We start from the raw sequence: 19505 nt of genomic DNA, 5'->3' as shown, positions 1-19505 counted from the left end.
GGCGTATGATCTGACGTAAACACGCTGTGCAATACCTAAACAGTCCGTGCGAAACGTGAGCTTTGACTACTAAGCGAGGCAAAATGCCACCTCGAGGCAGCAAAAATTCCTCGAATATATTTTGTAATCTAATAACTCTAGTTACTTTAGGAATCGTTTCAGCTTGCGTCTGAACCACAGGCAGGCCAGTTTAGTACCCGCACTGTCTTGCTGAAATAAGCAGGGTCGTCCAGGAAAAAGACGTTGCTTGGATGGCAACATATGATCCTCCAAAACCTGTACGTGCCTTTCAGCATTAATGGTGCCTTCACAGATGTGTAAGTTACCCATGCCTTGGGCATCACAGATGCTGGCTATTGAACTTTGTGCTTATAACAGTCTGGATGGTTCTTTTTCTCTATGGTCCGGAGGACAGGACGTCTACAGTTTCCAAAAACAATTGGAAATGTGGACTCTTCAGACCACAGAACACTTTTCCACTTTGCATCACTCCATCTTAGATGAGCTCGGGGCCCAGCAAAGCCGGTGGCATTTCTGGGTGTTGTTGATAAATGGCTTTCGCTTTGCATAGTAGAGTTTTAACTTGCACTTACAAATGTAGTGACAAACTGTAGTTACTGACAGTGGTTTTCTGAAGTGTTCCTGGGCCCATGTGGTGATATTTTTTACACACTTATGTCACTTTTTTGATGTAGTACCGCCTGAGAGATCGAAGGTGATGGGTATTCAATGTTGGTTTTCAGACTTGCCGCTTACGTGCAGTGATTTCTCCAGATTGTCTGAACCCTTTGATGATATTACGGACCTTAGATGGTGAAAACCCTAAATCCCTTGCAATAGCTTGTTGAGAAATGCTGTTCTTAAACTGATTGACAATTTGCTCACGCGTTTGTTCACAAAGTAGTGACCCTCGCCCCATCCTTGTTCACGATGATGGTGGCACCCACCTGTCTATTCAATTGAATATAGGTTGAAAATGATTTGCATATCATTGTATTCTATTTTTATCTGATTGGTGGATTGCTGCAGAGATGATTGTCCTCCTGGAAGGTTCTCCTCTCTCCATTGAGGAATGCTGTAGGTCTGGCAGAGTGACCATCGTGTTCTTAGTCACCTCCCTGACTTCGACCTTGTCCCCCGATCGCACAGTTTAGACCGCCGGCCAGCTATATCAGAGTCCTAGTAGTTTCAAATTTCTTCCATTTATGGACAATGGAGGCCACTGTGCTCATTTGGCTTTCAAGGCAGCAGAAATTTTTCTGTACCCTTCCTCAGATTTGTGCCTCAGGACAATCTTGTCTCGGAGTTCTCCAAACAATTCCTTCGACATTTTTGGCTTGTCCTCTGCCATGCACTGTCAAGTGTGGGACCTTGTATATGGACAGGTGTATGTGCCTTTCCAAATCATGTTCAACAAACTAAATTTACCAGTTTACTTGGGGCTGTGTGGTACTGTTGGTAGAGCGGCCATGACAGCAACTTGAGGGTTCCAGTTTCGATTCCAGCTACCGCTACCCTAGTTACTGCCGTTGTGTCCTTTCACAAGACACTTTACCCACCTGCTTCCAGTGCGTCCCACACTGGTTTCAATGTAGCTTGCAGATTCAGAAAATGGGTTTCACCATGTAAAGCGCTTTGAGTCTTAAGAGAAAAAAGCTCTTTATAAATATAATTTAGTACTCTCAAGGATGATCAGCTGAAACGTAATGCACTTGAGCTTACTTTTGAGCTTCATGGCAAAGTAACACATAAAAGTAAATAGTTTTTTGTAAAAAAAAACTTTGCAAACATTTCTAAAATAACGTTTTTGCATTCTCATTATGGTGTATTGTGTGTTGAAGTTTGAAGACAAAAATTATTATTTTAATAGTGGATAAAGGCTATAACATAACATGTGGAAAAAGTGAAGCACTGTGAATACTTTCTGGAAGCTCTGTATTTTACATTATGATAATATGAAGGTAGAATATTTCATGATTAATTCTTTTTTGTCATTGTTTTTCTATTTTTGGATTTGTTGTGCAAAATCACAAACCATAAATTGTGGCTTGCCTGAATTCAAATAACCGAATTCGGTTCTGGAATCACGAGGGAGCGAAATTAAATCACCTTAGTAGATTCAAAACTACTGGGGTTAAATCACATGGGATGTGTACATTTGTGGATTCCCAAATATTAACTGACGTGGTTCTCAGATTGATGAACACATCTGCATAATGTAATGTATACTTGCAAATTGGAACTAAAGGTGCTCTTATCAGGTTGCTATCAAAACCCTGAATGTTTATTTTGTTTGTCATCAACCATATGTCATTGCTGATTCATTGGTTTTATCAGCTGTGAGTGTGATGATGCAGCTGTTAAGTTTTCAAAAGAGTGTGAGAGTGTGTCAAAAACAGAAGCTGCAGTGAGTTGGCGTACAGAACAGTCAAAAATGTTGCAGAGGACAGACTGATGTAGCTGACTCAGAGGATGTTTTCCCAAATACACGAATAGTGATTGACTGTTGAGCTCAGACCTTCATGATAAGTCACTGTGTACAGTAGACGCTAATGAAGCCCTATTGTTCACCCACTTCCTGTTTTGGATTCTTGTGAATGTGCGTGTCGCTAATAAGCATGCCCAAAAACATTTTTCACTCTTCCCTTTTGTCAAATGATTGATGAATGAACTGCAGGTTATCCAAACTTTGCACGTTAATCTTACATATTTGGTAAGCAACCTTAAAGTGGATTGGTTTTCGATTTCCTTTTAACATTAATTGGTGTTGCTATATAATGCAAAAACAAAAGCAATGAAAATAATATCTCGGGGGATGAAAACAAAATTATTCAATGTTCGCTAACAGGACTTAAAGCTCTACTCATCGGAGGTGGGCAACAACAATAGCAAGGTAAAGTGCAAAATGCATTAGTACAAATATAGGATATTATCACTAAGATACGCGTTACTCTTAATAAATGTTAGCTAATGTCTGCAGTTGAGCAACTTTCATCACTATGTGATAAAATGCGTTCATATCTAAAACAGAGCAATGTATAGAGATGGTTATTGTTGCATTTAAACGATACTAGGACCAAATTGTAGCGTGTGCCTGAACTGGTATTTCAAAATAAAAAAAAACAAGCAGTTAATAAAAAAAAAAAAAAAAGTTTATTGCTGTTTATTGGTTCTGGACATGACTGACATAAATACATTTTTATTAAGTAGGAATCCATCCATCCATCCATAAGTCAAATATTTTCATAACTAGAACATTAAAAACTGTTAACACTCTTCTAAATATGTTTCTCAACATTATAAGAGCCCTTTAGACAAAAAATAAAAACCTTTAGTAACCTTTACACTCTTTTAATCCGATATAGTAATGCTTCCTGAGCCTGAGCCAATCACTGGCCACGATACTGAACAGAGCGCTGTGATTGGTTTGGTCTCCTGTAGTGGCCACACTACTATAATATTGATATTTTTTTCTAATCTAGCTATTTTTATGATTGCAAATTCTTCATTTATGATGAGAACATTGTAGAATATATTTATATACTAAAAAGGAAAAGATCCCAAAAATGTTGCAGTGTGGTGAAGCCGCAATATTTGATATGGCGAGGTACTGTATGTTCAAAAATATGTAAGAGCATCCCCAACAACCTATCATAAATATTGCAGCAATACAACATATCGAAGGTGCAAAACACAATATTACGAGGGTTGGTGAATGCAGCCTCACCCGCGGTAACAGTCATTGGTGCATAATGACAAAGTGCTATGTTGTTGTTTGCTTACATTGACTTATTTGTACAATATCACCGCCAAGCACTTGTTGCAGGTGGCTCAGTCTGCATTTATTTAGCACTGAAATGAGGTACCTTATTGATTCTTTTGTCAGTGTGGGTACTACCACTTCCGTAGGCACCAGTGTCATTATGGAACAGGTTTTCTGTGCCCTTACCTAAGTAATATTGTATGCCTGTTCTCCCTGTCCTTTCTCTGTTCTGTGTTGCAGTAAGCCCTTTTTGCATCAGTTTACCAAGATGCCATTTTATTTCGGGGGACAAATTATGTCCGCATGAATTCTGCACAAGCGAGATGAAGGAACTAGAAAAGGCAAACTAACTAGCGAGCTAAGATTTTTGGTTCACTTGTGAAATTTTGCAATGAATATTTGTTTAAGAGTAGTAGCAGTACAATGTAAGTGTTTGTATGTAACCTGAATAAATGTGGCCCTTGAAGATCAAAAAAGGCTGTAAGGTGATGATGTCATAGCGACAGACAGAAGAAAAGCTGTCATCGCTGTGTTATAAGAGCCCTTCGTAGTAAGTGTGGATGTATATACACTATTATATCATGTCCTTTAGTGAGCCAGTCACATTTAAAAGCAGCGTGTGTTCCTATGGCGTCAGTAGCAAGCAGAGCTTATTGACCGGTTACAGCTGCTTCTCATGCACATGCTTGCACAGCCAAAGAAAGGACTTTTATTTCCTGTTTGGTCAGCCTGAGGGCGACCACACTAGGAAGTCAGCTGGTGTTGTATGTGGGGCTCCAAGTACTGGACTCGTCAGTATGCTTTAAGTCGCTCACGCAACAGGGAGATTTATAAGGAGGGTGTGTGACCTGCATGACGATCGAAAAGTGGAATTTGCTGGTTTATGCGAAAAGGTATGTGATGGTCAACCACGCTTATTTTAAAAAATCATAACGAGAATATCAAGCAGCTCGCGGCATGAACCTTTAAGTTACATTTGTTTGTCTGTTTGTTTACATCATAGCTGAAAGGGTTATGGGTGGATTTTGCTGAAATTTTAAGGAAATGTCAAAACAAGTGATTAGAGGATTAGATTATGATGGTTAACTTATCTGTGAATGTGTGTGTATGTGTGCGTGCGTGTGCGCTAGCAAACCCACCTCCACCCACAGAGGCAAAGAAAGGAGATGAGTGATAAGATGGTTCAGAGTTAGGGCTAGATTTTAGGTGAAACTTTTAGTAAATGTCAAAAATGTTTAGATTTTGGGAGCAATCCGGATCATCAATTCGGAATTTTTTTTAAATGACTCTTTGTTATTAGAAGAAAAGGCCTGGCAAAGGTTTGCACTCTCAGAGTGCTTTTCTCATATAAATAAATAAATAAATGATAAATGGGTTGTACTTGTATAGCGCTTTTCTACCTTCAAGGTACTCAAAGCGCTTTGACACTACTTCCACATTTACCCATTCACACACACATTCACACACTGGTGGAGGGAGCTGCCATGCAAGGCGCCAACCAGCACCCATCAGGAGCAAGGGTGAAGTGTCTTGCTCAGGACACAACGGACGTGACGAGGTTGGTACTAGGTGGGAATTGAACCAGGGACGCTCGGGTTGCGCACGGCCACTCTCCCCACTGCGCCACGCCGTCCCTATATAATTGATTTTATTTTGTTTTTAAAGTACATTTTAAAATGTCATTTAAATTAAGTTATGTTTTCAAAAAATACATTTTTTACTAAAAGTTACCAGTATTTTGTAAAATAAATATATGAATAAATATAAATATATATTTATATGTTTTTAAATGTACTAGTTATTTTTCATTGTTTAGTCATTACTTTAAAATACCATTTCTTTATTATTTTTATTTTCTTTTTACAGGAACATTTCTGAAGACCCCCAAAACAATACAAAACTAAGAAAAGAAACAAAATATTACATTTTGGCAATCTATTTTTTTTTCCACGTAAAGTTCTAAAAAGAATATACCTTAACCCAAACCTTAAAACACAACTTTATACTCATGACAGAAGATACATTTAACTTTTTTCCTTAAAAAGATCAAATTCAACTTTTACACAGATGCTTTAGCAAGCAAATTCTAATTTAGTGTTATTTATTGCGCCAACGTCTCCAGTGCAAACACAGCAATTTGATACCCTTCATATTTTAATTCATGAAACATGCTAAAGCAATCAATCCTATATGGGTAATGATATGCTAAGCTTCTAAATACATTTCTAAGAAAAACAACCTCAACATTATGCTATCCGTGATAAAGGAACCATTTTCTATTCTTTGCCATTATTAGTAATATTTCGGCCACTAAATCACATTTTTGAGGGCTTTAACTGACTCAAACATGCCAAATCTTACAGTGTATATTCTAGCAAAAATTGACATATTTTAACCAAACCCTGCTCAGCACTGTAGTGCCCCAACCAGAAAAGGAAAAATACCTTACACCGGTGTCCGATTACCAGTAATAATAGTGCAGTACACATATTTAAAAATGTGAACAAAATATCAAAGAACCCATCCAGTAAGATGCACAGGAAGTTTTCGTTTTTTCTGTGTAATAATTTTATATGGGTCGTATTTAATTTTATTGTAGGACAGAAAAAAAAAAGAAGCTGCGAGGCTGCACTTTGGATGGACACCACCGCCTTAAACATTGAATTTTTGCCTGATAAAACACAAATCTAAAGTTTAAGAGCAGGATAGTAAGTGAACTGAAAAGGTTAGTAAGGCTGACATTAAAAAATGAGAAGCTGTGGAAGCAGGAGTCTTTTTATAACCCGCTTTAGACCTGCTGGCTCATTGAAAATATTTAATGAATGTGAACTTGCACCAAGAGACACAGCATTGGCTTTGTCACACATACAAAATATAGTATATGTACAATATGTGTTTACAGCTTTAAATGTTAAATCCGACCTTTTAGCTTTGGTTGCGACCTTTTTGTCCTATTTTTCTTTCTCCCAGAACGCGACTCTCATATAATAGCTTGTCTTTGTTACCTTGACAACCACAGAGAGATCGGCTTTGGGCACAAACACACAGAGAACAACACAATACAGTTTTTCATTGACTTAGCAGACCTTGATAAGGGGAAAAAAACATGGACGGTTCATAATACAACTTCCTATCTTTTACAAGGCAGCTTTAGTAAAGGAGTTCATCAATCATTGACAGCTTGACATTTCTATTTTGTGAACCATAAATTTAAAAAACAAAAAAAAAGATTACCGACTGGCTTGTAAATGTACATGCATTCTGTGCTGTTGCCGTTTTTAACACAAATTAGGATATAGTTCGAACTTAATCTGTCAAAAGAGTCGCTTTGAAAACGCTAAAAACTACAACATGAATGGCGGGTAGAAGACTTCAGAGTCGAGCCATGTAAATAAGACCGGCCACAAAATGGCGTATCTTGCAGAGAGGGTCTGGAACCGGCTCGAAAATTGATTGGTTGATTGATACTTTTATTAGTAGATTGCACAGTTCAGTACATATTCCGTACAATTGACCACTAAATGGTAACACCCGAATAAGTTTTTCAACTTGTTTAAGTCGGGGTCCACGTTAATCAATTCATCAATCAATCAATGTTTACTTATATAGCCCTAAATCACTAGTGTCTCAAAGGGCTGCACAAACCACTACGACATCCTCGGTAGGCCCACATAAGGGCAAGGAAAACTCACACCCAGTGGGACATCGGTGACAATAATGACCCAGTGGGACGTCGGTGACAATGAGGACTATGAGAACCTTGGAGAAGAGGAAAGCAATGGATGTCGACCGGATCTAACATGATACTGTGAAAGTTCAATCTATAATGGATCCAACACAGTCGCGAGAGTCCAGTCCAAAGCAGATCCAACACAGCAGCGAGAGTCCCGTTCACAGCGGAGCCAGCAGTAAACCATCCCAAGCGGAGGCGGATCAGCAGCGCAGAGATGTCCCCAGCCGATACACAGGCAAGTAGTACATGGCCACCGGATCGGACCGGACCCCCTCCACAAGGGAGAGTGGGACATAGAAGAAAAAGAAAAGAAACGGCAGATCAACTGGTCTAAAAAGGGAGTCTATTTAAAGGCTAGAGTATACAAATGAGTTTTAAGGTGAGACTTAAATGCTTCTACTGAGGTGGCATCTCGAACTGTTACCGGGAGGGCATTCCAGAGTACTGGAGCCCGAACGGAAAACGCTCTATAGCCCGCAGACTTTTTTTGGGCTTTGGGAATCACTAATAAGCCGGAGTCCTTTGAACGCAGATTTCTTGCCGGGACATATGGTACAATACAATCGGCAAGATAGGATGGAGCTAGACCGTGTAGTATTTTATACGTAAGTAGTAAAACCTTAAAGTCACATCTTAAGTGCACAGGAAGCCAGTGCAGGTGAGCCAGTACAGGCGTAATGTGATCAAACTTTCTTGTTCTTGTCAAAAGTCTAGCAGCCGCATTTTGTACCAACTGTAATCTTTTAATGCTAGACATGGGGAGACCCGAAAATAATATGTTACAGTAGTCGAGGCGAGACGTAACAAACGCATGGATAATGATCTCAGCGTCTTTAGTGGACAAAATGGAGCGAATTTTAGCGATATTTCGGAGATGAAAGAAGGCCGTTTTAGTAACGCTTTTAATGTGTGCCTCAAAGGAAAGAGTTGGGTCATAGATAATACCCAGATTCTTTACCGTGTCGCCTTGTTTAATTGTTTGGTTGTCAAATGTTAGAGTTGTATTATTAAATAGAGTTCGGTGTCTAGCAGGACCGATAATCAGCATTTCCGTTTTTTTGGCGTTGAGTTGCAAAAAGTTAGCAGACATCCATTGTTTAATTTCATTAAGACACGCCTCCAGCTGACTACAATCCGGCGTGTTGGTCAGCTTTAGGGGCATGTAGAGTTGGGTGTCATCAGCATAACAGTGAAAGCTAACACCGTATTTGCGTATGATGTCATCTAGCGGCAGCATGTAGATGCTGAAGAGTACAGGGCCAAGGACCGAACCCTGGGGAACTCCACACGTTACCTTAACATAGTCCGAGGTCACATTGTTATGGGAGACACACTGCATCCTATCAGTAAGATAAGAGTTAAACCAAGACAGGGCTAAGTCTGACATACCAATTCGTGTTTTGATACGTTCTAATAAAATATTATGATCGACGGTATCGAAAGCAGCACTAAGATCGAGGAGCAGCAACATAGATGACGCATCAGAATCCATCGTTAGCAATAGATCATTAGTCATTTTTGCGAGGGCTGTCTCCGTGGAGTGATTTGCCCTGAAACCGGATTGAAAGGTTTCACATAGATTGTTAGACGCTAAGTGTTCATTTAACTGCTCCGCAACAATTTTTTCGAGGATTTTTGAAATAAAGGGAAGGTGAGACACCGGTCGGTAGTTTACCATGAGGTCAGGATCGAGGTTAGGTCTTTTAAGAAGAGGATGAATAACCGCTTTTTTGAATGCTAGGGGAACAGTGCCCGAGGAAAGTGATAAGTTTATAATATTTAGCACTGATGGACCTAATAATACAAAGAGCTCCTTGATCAGTTTCCCAGGAAGAGGGTCAAGTAAACATGTTGTTTGTTTTATTCCATTTACACGTTGTAACAATTCCTCTAATGTTATTTCCTCAAAACGAGAAAAACTATTTTGGAGGGCAGTATCCGCCGTATATACCATCGTATCAGTGTTAATAGAACCCCGTTGTAGCTGGGACGCATTGTCTTTAATCTCCTTTCTAATGACTTCAATTTTCTTACTAAAGAATTGCATAAAGTCATCAGCTGAGTGGGTGGAGCTACTGGAAGGGGTCCCTTGTTGGGTTAGCGATGGTACCGTACTAAACAAAAATTTAGGATCGTTTTTATTACGGTGGATGAGATTTGAGTAATATTTAGCTTTAGCTAAGGTAAGCATGCGTTTATAAGTTATTAAACCATCACTCCATGCTTGATGGTGCACCTCAAGTTTAGTCGTGCGCCATTTGCGTTCCAGCTTTCTACATAATAATTTCTGAGCTCTAGTTTCTTCTGTAAACCACGGGGTGCGCTTTTTTGGAGCCTTTTTTAACTTTAGCGGTGCTATGTTATCAATGGTTTCGTGCAGGGCGTCGTTAAAGTTGTTAGTGAGGTTATCAATAGAGCCCACATATTTTGGGAATGGTGCCATTACCGAGGTAATGATTGGTCTGTAAATCATAATCTATGCAACATTTTGATCAAAGAACCACCATTACATGTTATGTAGACCACAAAAAAGTGTTTTAAATGTACAATAAAAATCATAATATGACTCCTCTAATTGAAATTATATTTTAACCATTTGATGCACCATTTAGTGATTGTATTACTTTCTCCTTTTCTTTCTTTTTGTTTTTACATAAACATTTTTTCAAGGAGTTTGTGAAATGATGACCTGGGTGGACAACAGGTTTAATTGATAAATTACACCTAAAAAAAAACATTTACTAGATTTTTTGAGCCCGATAAATGTTTTTAATAATCTTTAACAATGTGTTCACGTATTTCACATATTCCGAAATTAAGTTAAAGTTAAATCACCAATGATTGTCACACACACACACACACACACACACACACACACTAGGTGTGGTGAAATGTGTCCTCTGCATTTGACCCATGACCTTGATCACCCCCTGGGAAGTGAGGGGAGCAGTGGGCAGCAGTGGAATCATTTATGGTGATTTAACCCTCAATTCCAACCCTTGATGCTGAGTGCCAAGCAGAGAGGTCCCATTTTTTTATAGTCTTTGGTATGACTCGACTGGGGTTTGAACTCCCAACCTACCGATCTCAGGGCGGACACTCTAACCTCTAGGCCACTGAGTAGGTCATATTGTGAACCGTCTTGCAAAAAAATTGACTTTAAAAATAAAATGTTAGAAAAATGAAAGGACTATCATCTCAAAAAATATTGCTAAATTTACATCCCTATTAAATAATTTCTGGGCCAAATTTTAGTGCCTATGAAATATTTTCTAAAAACAACAAAGTCACAACAATATGAATTGCAGTCAAAATATAGCAAGCGATACAATCATGTGTACAATATATTGGAGATAAGTTTAATTACAATTTCCTCAAATCTCAAAATGAATACTACCTTTTATGCCTTAGAAAACAAGAATTGGACAAATATTCTTCCAATCGTGTCCAGGGTGTACCCCGCCTTCCGCCCGATTGTAGCTGAGATAGGCGCCAGTGTCCCCCCGTTACCCCAAAAGGGAATAAGCGGTAGAAAATAGATGGATCGTCTGCATTTCTGCACGTTTGTCGGCATTCTATATCTTTGTGTTGCACTTAGAACAGCAGACCAATATGTATTTTATTAATTATATAGGAGAGAACAACTTTTAAGTACCTGTCCACTGTAGTGACCACTATGCAAGAAAGGATTGATAATGTTAAGAATGTTTATATGTTAAAAATAAAAATAACATTATTAGGGCCTGTACCAGCACGGTGGAACAGGGGTTAGTGCATGCGCCTCACAGTACGAAAGTCCTGAGTAGTCCTGATTTCAATCCCGGGCTCGGGATCTTTCTGTGTGGAGTTTGTATGTACTCCCCATGACTGCGTGGGTTCCCTCCGGGTACTCCGGCTTCCTCCCACCTCCAAAGACATGCACCTGGGGATAGGTTGATTGGCAACACTAAATTGGCCCTAGTGTGTGAATGTGAGTGTGAATGTTGTCTATCTGTGCTGGCGATTAGGTGGCAACGTGTACCCCGCCTTCCGCCCGAATGCAGCTGGGATAGGCTCCGGTACCCCCCCGCGACTCCAAAAGGGACAAGCGGTAGAAAATGGATAGATGGATATGGCCTGAGCAGAAGCTGCAAAGGCCCTATTGAATTTGCTTTGTTTATAATTATTCTACTACTTTGATCGTATTTTAGAGGCACCTAATATGCATGTAGGACATTAACATACTGTCAAAATTGATTCTGTAGCACTCCTTTGAATTTTTGATAAAACATTAGCCCAGCCCACAAGTTTCACGTATTGTCACGAAAGTAACGGGAGATTTCTATCATGAAAAGATACACGTTAAATTGTCAAAAACCCATATTTGAAAACAAACCGGAAGTCGGCCATCTTGGATTCCGTCTGCCATTTTTTGGCCAAAAACAGGGGTCGTGCTTCTAACAAACTCCTCTGAGGGACTTTAACCAAATGAACCGTGGTTAAAATAACAGATACTAGACCAGTGGTTCTTAACCTTGTTGGAGGTACGGAACCCCGCCAGTTTCATATGCGCATTCACCGAACCCTTCTTAAGTAAAAAATACCAATTTCTTTTTTCAAATTCAAAACAATGTTGCACAAAATGAAGTGTGCATGAACCACAACAAATTACACACCAGCAAATCAGATGGAAAATTAGAGGGAACATTGTTTGGGGGTATCCTAGCTCCATCCTATCTTGCCGATTGTATTGTACCATATGTCCCGGCAAGAAATCTGCGTTCATTAGTGATTCCTAAAGCCCCAAAAAAGTCTGCGGGCTATAGAGCGTTTTCCGTTCGGGCTCCAGTACTCTGGAATGCCCTCCCGGTAACAGTTCGAGATGCTACCTCAGTAGAAGCATTTAAGTCTCACCTTAAAACTTATTTGTATACTCTAGCCTTTAAATAAACCTCCTTTTTAGACCAGTTGATCTGCCGCTTCTTTTTTTTTCTCCTCTGTCCCCCCCTCCCTTATGGAGGGGGTCCGGTCCGATGACCATGGATGAAGTACTGGCTGTCCAGAGTCGAGACCCAGGATGGACCACTCGTCGGGACCCAGGATGGACCGCTCGCCTGTGTATCGGTTGGGGACATCTTTACGCTGCTGATCCGCCTCCGCTTGGGATGGTTTGCTGTGGACGGGACTCTCGCTGCTGTCTTGGATCCGCTTTGAACTGAACTCTCGCGGCTGTGTTGGAGCCACTATGGATTGAACTTTCACAGTATCATGTTAGACCCGCTCGACATCCATTGCTTTCGGTCCCCTAAAGGGGGGGGTTACCCACATCTGAGGTCCTCTCCAAGGTTTCTCATAGTCATCATTGTCACTGGCGTCCCACTGGGTGTGGGTTTTCCTTGCCCTTATGTGGGTTCTTCCGAGGATGTCGTAGTCGTATTGGTTTGTACAGTCCTTTGAGACATTTGTGATTTAGGGCTATATAAATAAACATTGATGATGATGATATCCATAATACGCCGATAGGGAGACATTTTTATTCACACATTGAGTTGGGTGTGTCTTGACCTCCGCGGCAGAGGCTCCGCCGAAACCCTGAAGCCGACTCACCGAACCGCTAGGGTTCGATCGAACCCAGATTAAGAACCACTGTACTAAACAGATGGGCGATGATAAAATGCAAAGGAATTTTGCCTATGACATAAAATGTGGGCAAAATTTTCAACATTTGTAACTCCGCTCAACAAATTCAGATCTTGATTATAATTGGTTCGGATGATGATGATTATGATGACACTTTGACTTTATAGATGGGTCAGCACGTATGTCAATCAATCAATCAATCAACGATTATTTATATAGCCCTAAATCACTAGTGTCTCAAAGGGCTGTACAAACCACAACACAAACCACAACGATATTCTCGTTAGAGCTCACATAAGGGCAAGGAAGACTATTTGTACCCATTCATTACTTGACTTTAAATGATCAGATCTCCTTCCGGACAGATATGAGACTGAACTTTACTGATTATGACTAGACATCTCTATCAACACCAGTAACACCGCCCTGTGGTGGGAAGTTATAAGAAACCCAACTTCCTTTTACATGCTCCAGCCTTACTGATGTTTTTGATGGTGTGTCGTGGCATGCATCGTGAAGGACATGACCAGCTGACTCACGTGAACCCTGAGTTGCAAGTGGGTGCGAGGGCTCATTCTACCCTGCTTGCAACATTAATTATTAACCTACCACAATGCTTGATTAATCATTATTTGAAAAGGAATAAGCGGTAGAAAATGGATGGATGGATGAAAAAATTGACTTTTTTGTCAACATTTTTTTTGTTATGTAATTAACATAAAATTTAATCAACACAAAAACATATTTTATCCATCCATTTTTTTATCCATCCATTTTCTAAAACGCCTATCTTCATTAGGGTCACGGCTAAGCTGGAGTCTATCCCAGCAAGCTTTGAGCAAAAGGCCGAATATTTTTGTTTTAAAATCAATGCAAATAATATGCCATATTTAAACCCTAAAACCACAACTGATCTTACTCTTACTGCACAAATAGGGACAGTGACTATATACATGTGGGTGCTAATCTTAATTGCAATTACATTTTCTGTTGAATGCACCTTTGAATTTAACTCTCTACCATCCAATATACAGAACCTATTCCATGACAGAGATGATCACCATAGTTACAGTTTAAGAGGAAACAACAAATTATATTTGCCTAAATTTAGAACCACTTTAAAATCAATGTGCATTTCAGTGCGTGGAGTCAGTCCGTGGAACAACTTAGGGGACGAGTTAAAAACGTGTTCTAGCATGATTCAATTTAAAACACTGTTTAAAAAAGAAGTACTGAAGAAGTACGAGGAGGAAAGAGAGTGATGCCCTCAGCACAGAGCGATGGGAGAGAGGTGTATGGTCGGGGAGTGTGTGTGTGTGTGTGTGTGTGTGTGTGTGTGTGTGTGTGTGTGTGTGTTTGTGTGTGTGTGTGTGTGTGCGTGTGTATGTTTTGTCTCGTCTTGTCTTGTCTCATGGTATTGTTTTATTTATAGAGTATTGTTCTTGTATTGTATTATATTGTTTATGTTAAATGTGGAATGAGTGAGAGGGGTTGGGCTATTATAAGCAGCTGCTTCAACCAACCCCTTTTCAAGCCTTGCATAAATATCTTTGCCAACATGTAAAAAAACAAAACAAACTGTGTTTAGTTGTACTGTGCAGGTTTGAAATAAAATATTTCAATTCAATTCAAATAACATGTATTTATTAACCAATATGTGATTTTTTTTCTTATTTTTTCAGACTAATTCTAAAATCAAGCTAAATAGAAGACTTTCTTTAATAGAACACATGATACATTAAAAAAATTCAAGTTTACTAATGTTTTGAAAATAAATGATCAAAGAAAAAATAACCGGCTACAAAATACAATCAAATATTTTATCTGGCTTCTATGCCCCTGGGGCTCCGGCTAGGCACAACCAAAAGAGGCAATGGGGGTCCCCCCTCCAATGGGCTCACCACTCTTAGGAGTGGACATAGAAGTCGAGTGGTTTGTGAGCGGGGCGGCAGGCGAAAGCAGGGCCCTTGGCGGTCTGGTCTGATCCTCAGCCACAGAAGATAGCTTTGGGACGTGGAACGTCACCTTGCTTGGGGGGAAAGAGTCTGAGCCGGTGCGCAAGATAGGGACGTTTTGGTTAGATCTGGTAGATCTCACCTCGATGCACTGCAAGGGCTCTGGAACTAGTCTCCTCTAGAGGGGCTGAACTCAATTCCACGCTGGTGTTGGCAGCAGTGAGAGGCAACGGGCGGGGGTGGCTGTACTTGTCGCGGTAGTTTCCTTCCGCCTCCGGGTGGGGAGACGTGCCCTGACCGATGTTTGTGCTTATACGCACCGAACAGCACTTCAGAGTATCCGCCCTTTTTGGAGCCCTTCGAGGGAACACTGGAGTGTTCTCCCTCAGGTGATTCCCTTGTTCTACTGGGCGACTTCAACGCTCACGTTGGCAACAACAGTGAAATGTGGAGAGGCATGAGTGGAGTTGTGTTTTGTTATTGGACTTTTGTGCTCATCTATAACAAACACCATGTTCAAACATAAGGGTGTCCACATGTGCACTTGGCACCAGGACACCCTGGGCCGCAGTTCGATGATCAGCTTTGTAGTTGTGTTATCGGACATGCTGTAATGAGAAATAGAAATATGTAATGCGTCATATTGTAATTGAATGCATGTTCGAAGCAAACTAATACCATGACCACCATAACCATATTTTTTTTAAATCTCAATTATGCTCTTGGTTACTAGTATTCCTATTTGTAAATCAGTTGTGGTATTGTGATGAATAAAAACGAAGCACAGTCTAATTGATTGGTACTGTGAAGAGGAAATAGGACATGTATTTTGAGTCAACATGTCCCATTTCCGCAAAACATCATCAATCAATATTATTATCAATACTAATCAGGAGTTTTTCATGCTGATGTGACATCTAACACTCATTTGACATTTTTACCACCAGAAAAACACATCCGTCTATGAGAAAGAGAAGGACATCATCTCTGTGGTAAGTCTTTTCAGTTATCTCTTTCATCATTAACATCATGGGTTCTTGGTCCAGTGTTTTATTGTCTTGTCTTTATTTTACTAAAAGTGTCGTCAGTTGGTGGTGATATGCGACGAGATCTTGAGCTGCAGCTCGGAGAGTCTCCTCACCGACACTGCTCAGCTGGAGAGTGTCGACCTTGTACCTGTGTCACCTGGAGAACATCTGGTAATGTATATAGTATTACTCCGTAGTTTTTCTCTCTGTCACTTTTCGGTGTCTTGAATTAATGAACATAGTCGAACCAATTTAAGTCGACATAAAATTTGACCAAAATGGGTCTTCTTTATGAAAAGTCAGCTCGTTGACAAGTGTAGCAATTTTAATACAATTAAATTGACTGAAAAATGTATAATAAAGCCGGTTTTCTTTTGAGCAAAATGAAAAAACTATGTAAATAATTCAACAAAAATATTTTTGCAGATCATCAGGTAAATTTTGAAGACCCAATAAGTAAATGATTTATAATAATAATAATAATAATAATAATAATGGATTAGATTTATATCGCTCTTTTCTATTGTTGGATACTCAAAGCGCTCACAGAGAAGTGGGAACCCATCATTCATTCACACCTGGTGGTGGTAAGCTACATTTGTAGCCACACCTGCCCTGGGGTAGACTGACGGAAGCGTGGCTGCCAGTTTGCGCCTACGGCCCCTCCGACCACCACCAATCCTCCATTCATCATTCATTCACCAGTGTGAGCGGCACCGGGGGCAAGGGTGAAGTGTCCTGCCCAAGGACACAGCAGCAGCGATTTGGATGTCAATAGGTGGGAAGCGAACCTGCAACCCTCAGGTTTCTGGCACGGCCGCTCCACCCACTATGCCATACCGGTATATAAAAAATAAAATACAAATATACTGCCTGAGGAATCCAAGGTCAAAGGCATTCAATGTTGGTCTCCAGCCTTGTTGCTTACGTGCAGTGATTTCTCCAGATTCTCTGAACTTTGTGATGATATTACAGACCGGAGATGGAGAAATCCCTGAATAGCTCGTTGAGAAATGTTGTTCTTAAACAATTTGCTCACGCATCTGTTCACAAGGTAGTGACCCTCGCCACATCCTTGTTTGTGAATGACTGAGCATTTCATGGAAGCTGCTTTTATACCCAATCATGGCACCCACCTGTTCCCAATTAGCCAGTTCACCTGTGGGATGTTCATAATAAGTGTTTGATGAGCATTCCTCAACTGTCTGTCTTTTTTGCCACTTATGCTTTTTTTAGACATGGACTTAGACTTAGACAAACTTTAATGATCCACAAGGGAAATTGTTCAACACATGGGTGTTGAGGAATTTAATGCCTGCAACAACATGTTGTAGGCATTAAATTCCAAATGAGCTAATATTTGCAAAAAATAACGTTTTCCAGTTCGAAGGTTAAGTATCTTGTCTTTGCAGTCTATTCAATTAAATATAAGTTGAAAAAGATTTGCAAATCATTGTATTCTGTCTTTATTTACGATTTACACAACGTGCCAACTTCACTGGGTTTGGGTTTTGTAATATGAGATAAGGTATTGCCTGGATTTTGTCAAATTGAATGGTGGGGTGGGTGTGATCATCTGACCTTTACCAGTACCATAGTGATGATACTGCTTGCTCAGTCTGCTCGTTTTTTGCCTTCGTATTCCGGAATCGTTAATGAAGTGCTGGACATCATCGACGTGGTAATAAAGATTAGTCATTTTCAGTGGGTATTTGATTCACAACCAGAATGAAAAAAAGATTATTTTTTATCATCCTGTGCAGACATACAAACATACTGTTATTACTGCTAACAGAAGAATAAAAGAAAATAATGAAGGTAAACACACTCATAAATTGTAAGGGATTTGGCAATGAGTGTGTATCTAGACAGCCTGGTCTGTTTTTTGTTGCCGTGTGAAACATATTGATTGTGTCTCCTGGGTGAGATTAGTTTGCTTTTATGGCTGAAAATAATTAATCAGGGCAGGCTAATGGCTAATTAGAGACGCAGTTGCCGATCCATCTCGAGGCAGGCATCAATATTTCAGACAGTGTTGACGGAATGTTGCTCCTATGCCGATTAAATACACCAACATTGTTTGTTTTTGTATTTTTACACTGTAAACTGTCTGTTCTTTTTTTCCTCCATTGTCTTTTGTATTAGGGTATTGAGATAACATCCATTGGCTCCAGCAACCACTATGTGACCGGAACTGCAACAGAGGTCAGATTGTTTTTTACAGCTCCACAAACCCTTTTATAATTTGGTTAGCTGAATGAAAGCAGCTTTTTTTTCCCGTCAAAAATTGAAGGAGGTAGGGGGCCAACTCTAATATTTAGCGCACGAAAGATACATAAACCAATCCAAAGTTTAGTAATTTCTAAAATATATGAGCAAAATACCACATCTTAAATGAACTCTTAACTTAAATTACTGTAATATTGCAAAATTGTGTATCTCATTTATTATTAAATATTTTCCGATGTCATCAAATGGCTTCATATTCGTTTAATTTTTTCACAGAAAACTCAATACAACTGGCTCATAGAGTGAAATATAATTGTGGTTGAAAAGAAAATATAATAAATATTGATAACACACAATATTTTCATTTAGTGAAGCATAAAACGACCGTGCTCATGTTTTTCTAGGTCTTTGTCTCATTGTAAAAATAAATGATAAATGGGTTGTACTTGTATAGCGTTTTTCTACCTTCAAGGTACTCAAAGCGCTTTGACACTACTTCCACATTCACCCATTCACACACACAATCACACACTGATGGAGGGAGCTGCCATGCAAGGCGCTAACCAGCACCCATCAGGAGCAAGGGTGAAATGTCTTGCTCAAGGACATAACGGACGTGACGATGTTTTGTACTAGGTGGGGATTGAACCAGGGACCCTCGGGTTGCGCACGGCCACTCTCCCAACTGCGCTACGCCGTAATTGTCTATTTGATTGAGTTTAAAATAATTTAATTTGTGCAAAAAAAGTTGAAATAAGTTAGAATTGATTTAACATTTATTTACTAAAGACTGCAGGGGCTTTATAATGTTTTTATTATCAGGTCTTATTTGGTATTAAGGGGTTTAGTCTAAGCATGTTTAATGTAGTATCTCCGTGCAATGAGGTGGTTTGTGTTTTTTGAAAAGAAACAAAAAACACTTGTGATGAAAATACTTTTAAGATATATTCAGGGCTGCTTGTTCCAAACTCAACCTTACATTAAATTGTTCACTCCTGTACAGTATCTGAAACTTTCTGCACTGTTCTGTCCTTTTTGCACTTACCTAATTACTGTAACACGCCCATGTGTTATCTTTGGTTGAAAGTGAAAAACCAGACAGAATCGAGGGGTTTGTTTGGGCAAAGCAAAACTAATTCAGCCTGTGAAGTAAACAGGGTGTGATTGAGGGGTGTAGG

General features: G+C 39.7%; 1 protein-coding gene across 2 annotated transcripts in view; it reads left to right on the top strand.

The window, feature by feature from the left end:
- Positions 1-19505, top strand: part of cnksr1 (connector enhancer of kinase suppressor of Ras 1) — an 80574-nt gene that overhangs the window by 29731 nt on the left and 31338 nt on the right. For both annotated transcript variants that reach the window (XM_061895969.1, XM_061895968.1), the window contains 3 exons: positions 16018-16062; positions 16150-16269; positions 18244-18303. In XM_061895969.1, the coding sequence (XP_061751953.1) occupies positions 16018-16062; positions 16150-16269; positions 18244-18303 (225 nt within the window). The remainder of the gene's footprint in view (positions 1-16017; positions 16063-16149; positions 16270-18243; positions 18304-19505) is intronic.

This window comes from Nerophis ophidion, linkage group LG03 (genome assembly GCF_033978795.1).
Source record: "Nerophis ophidion isolate RoL-2023_Sa linkage group LG03, RoL_Noph_v1.0, whole genome shotgun sequence".
Taxonomy (NCBI): domain Eukaryota; kingdom Metazoa; phylum Chordata; class Actinopteri; order Syngnathiformes; family Syngnathidae; genus Nerophis; species Nerophis ophidion.
This window is presented reverse-complemented; position numbering and strand designations above follow the sequence as displayed.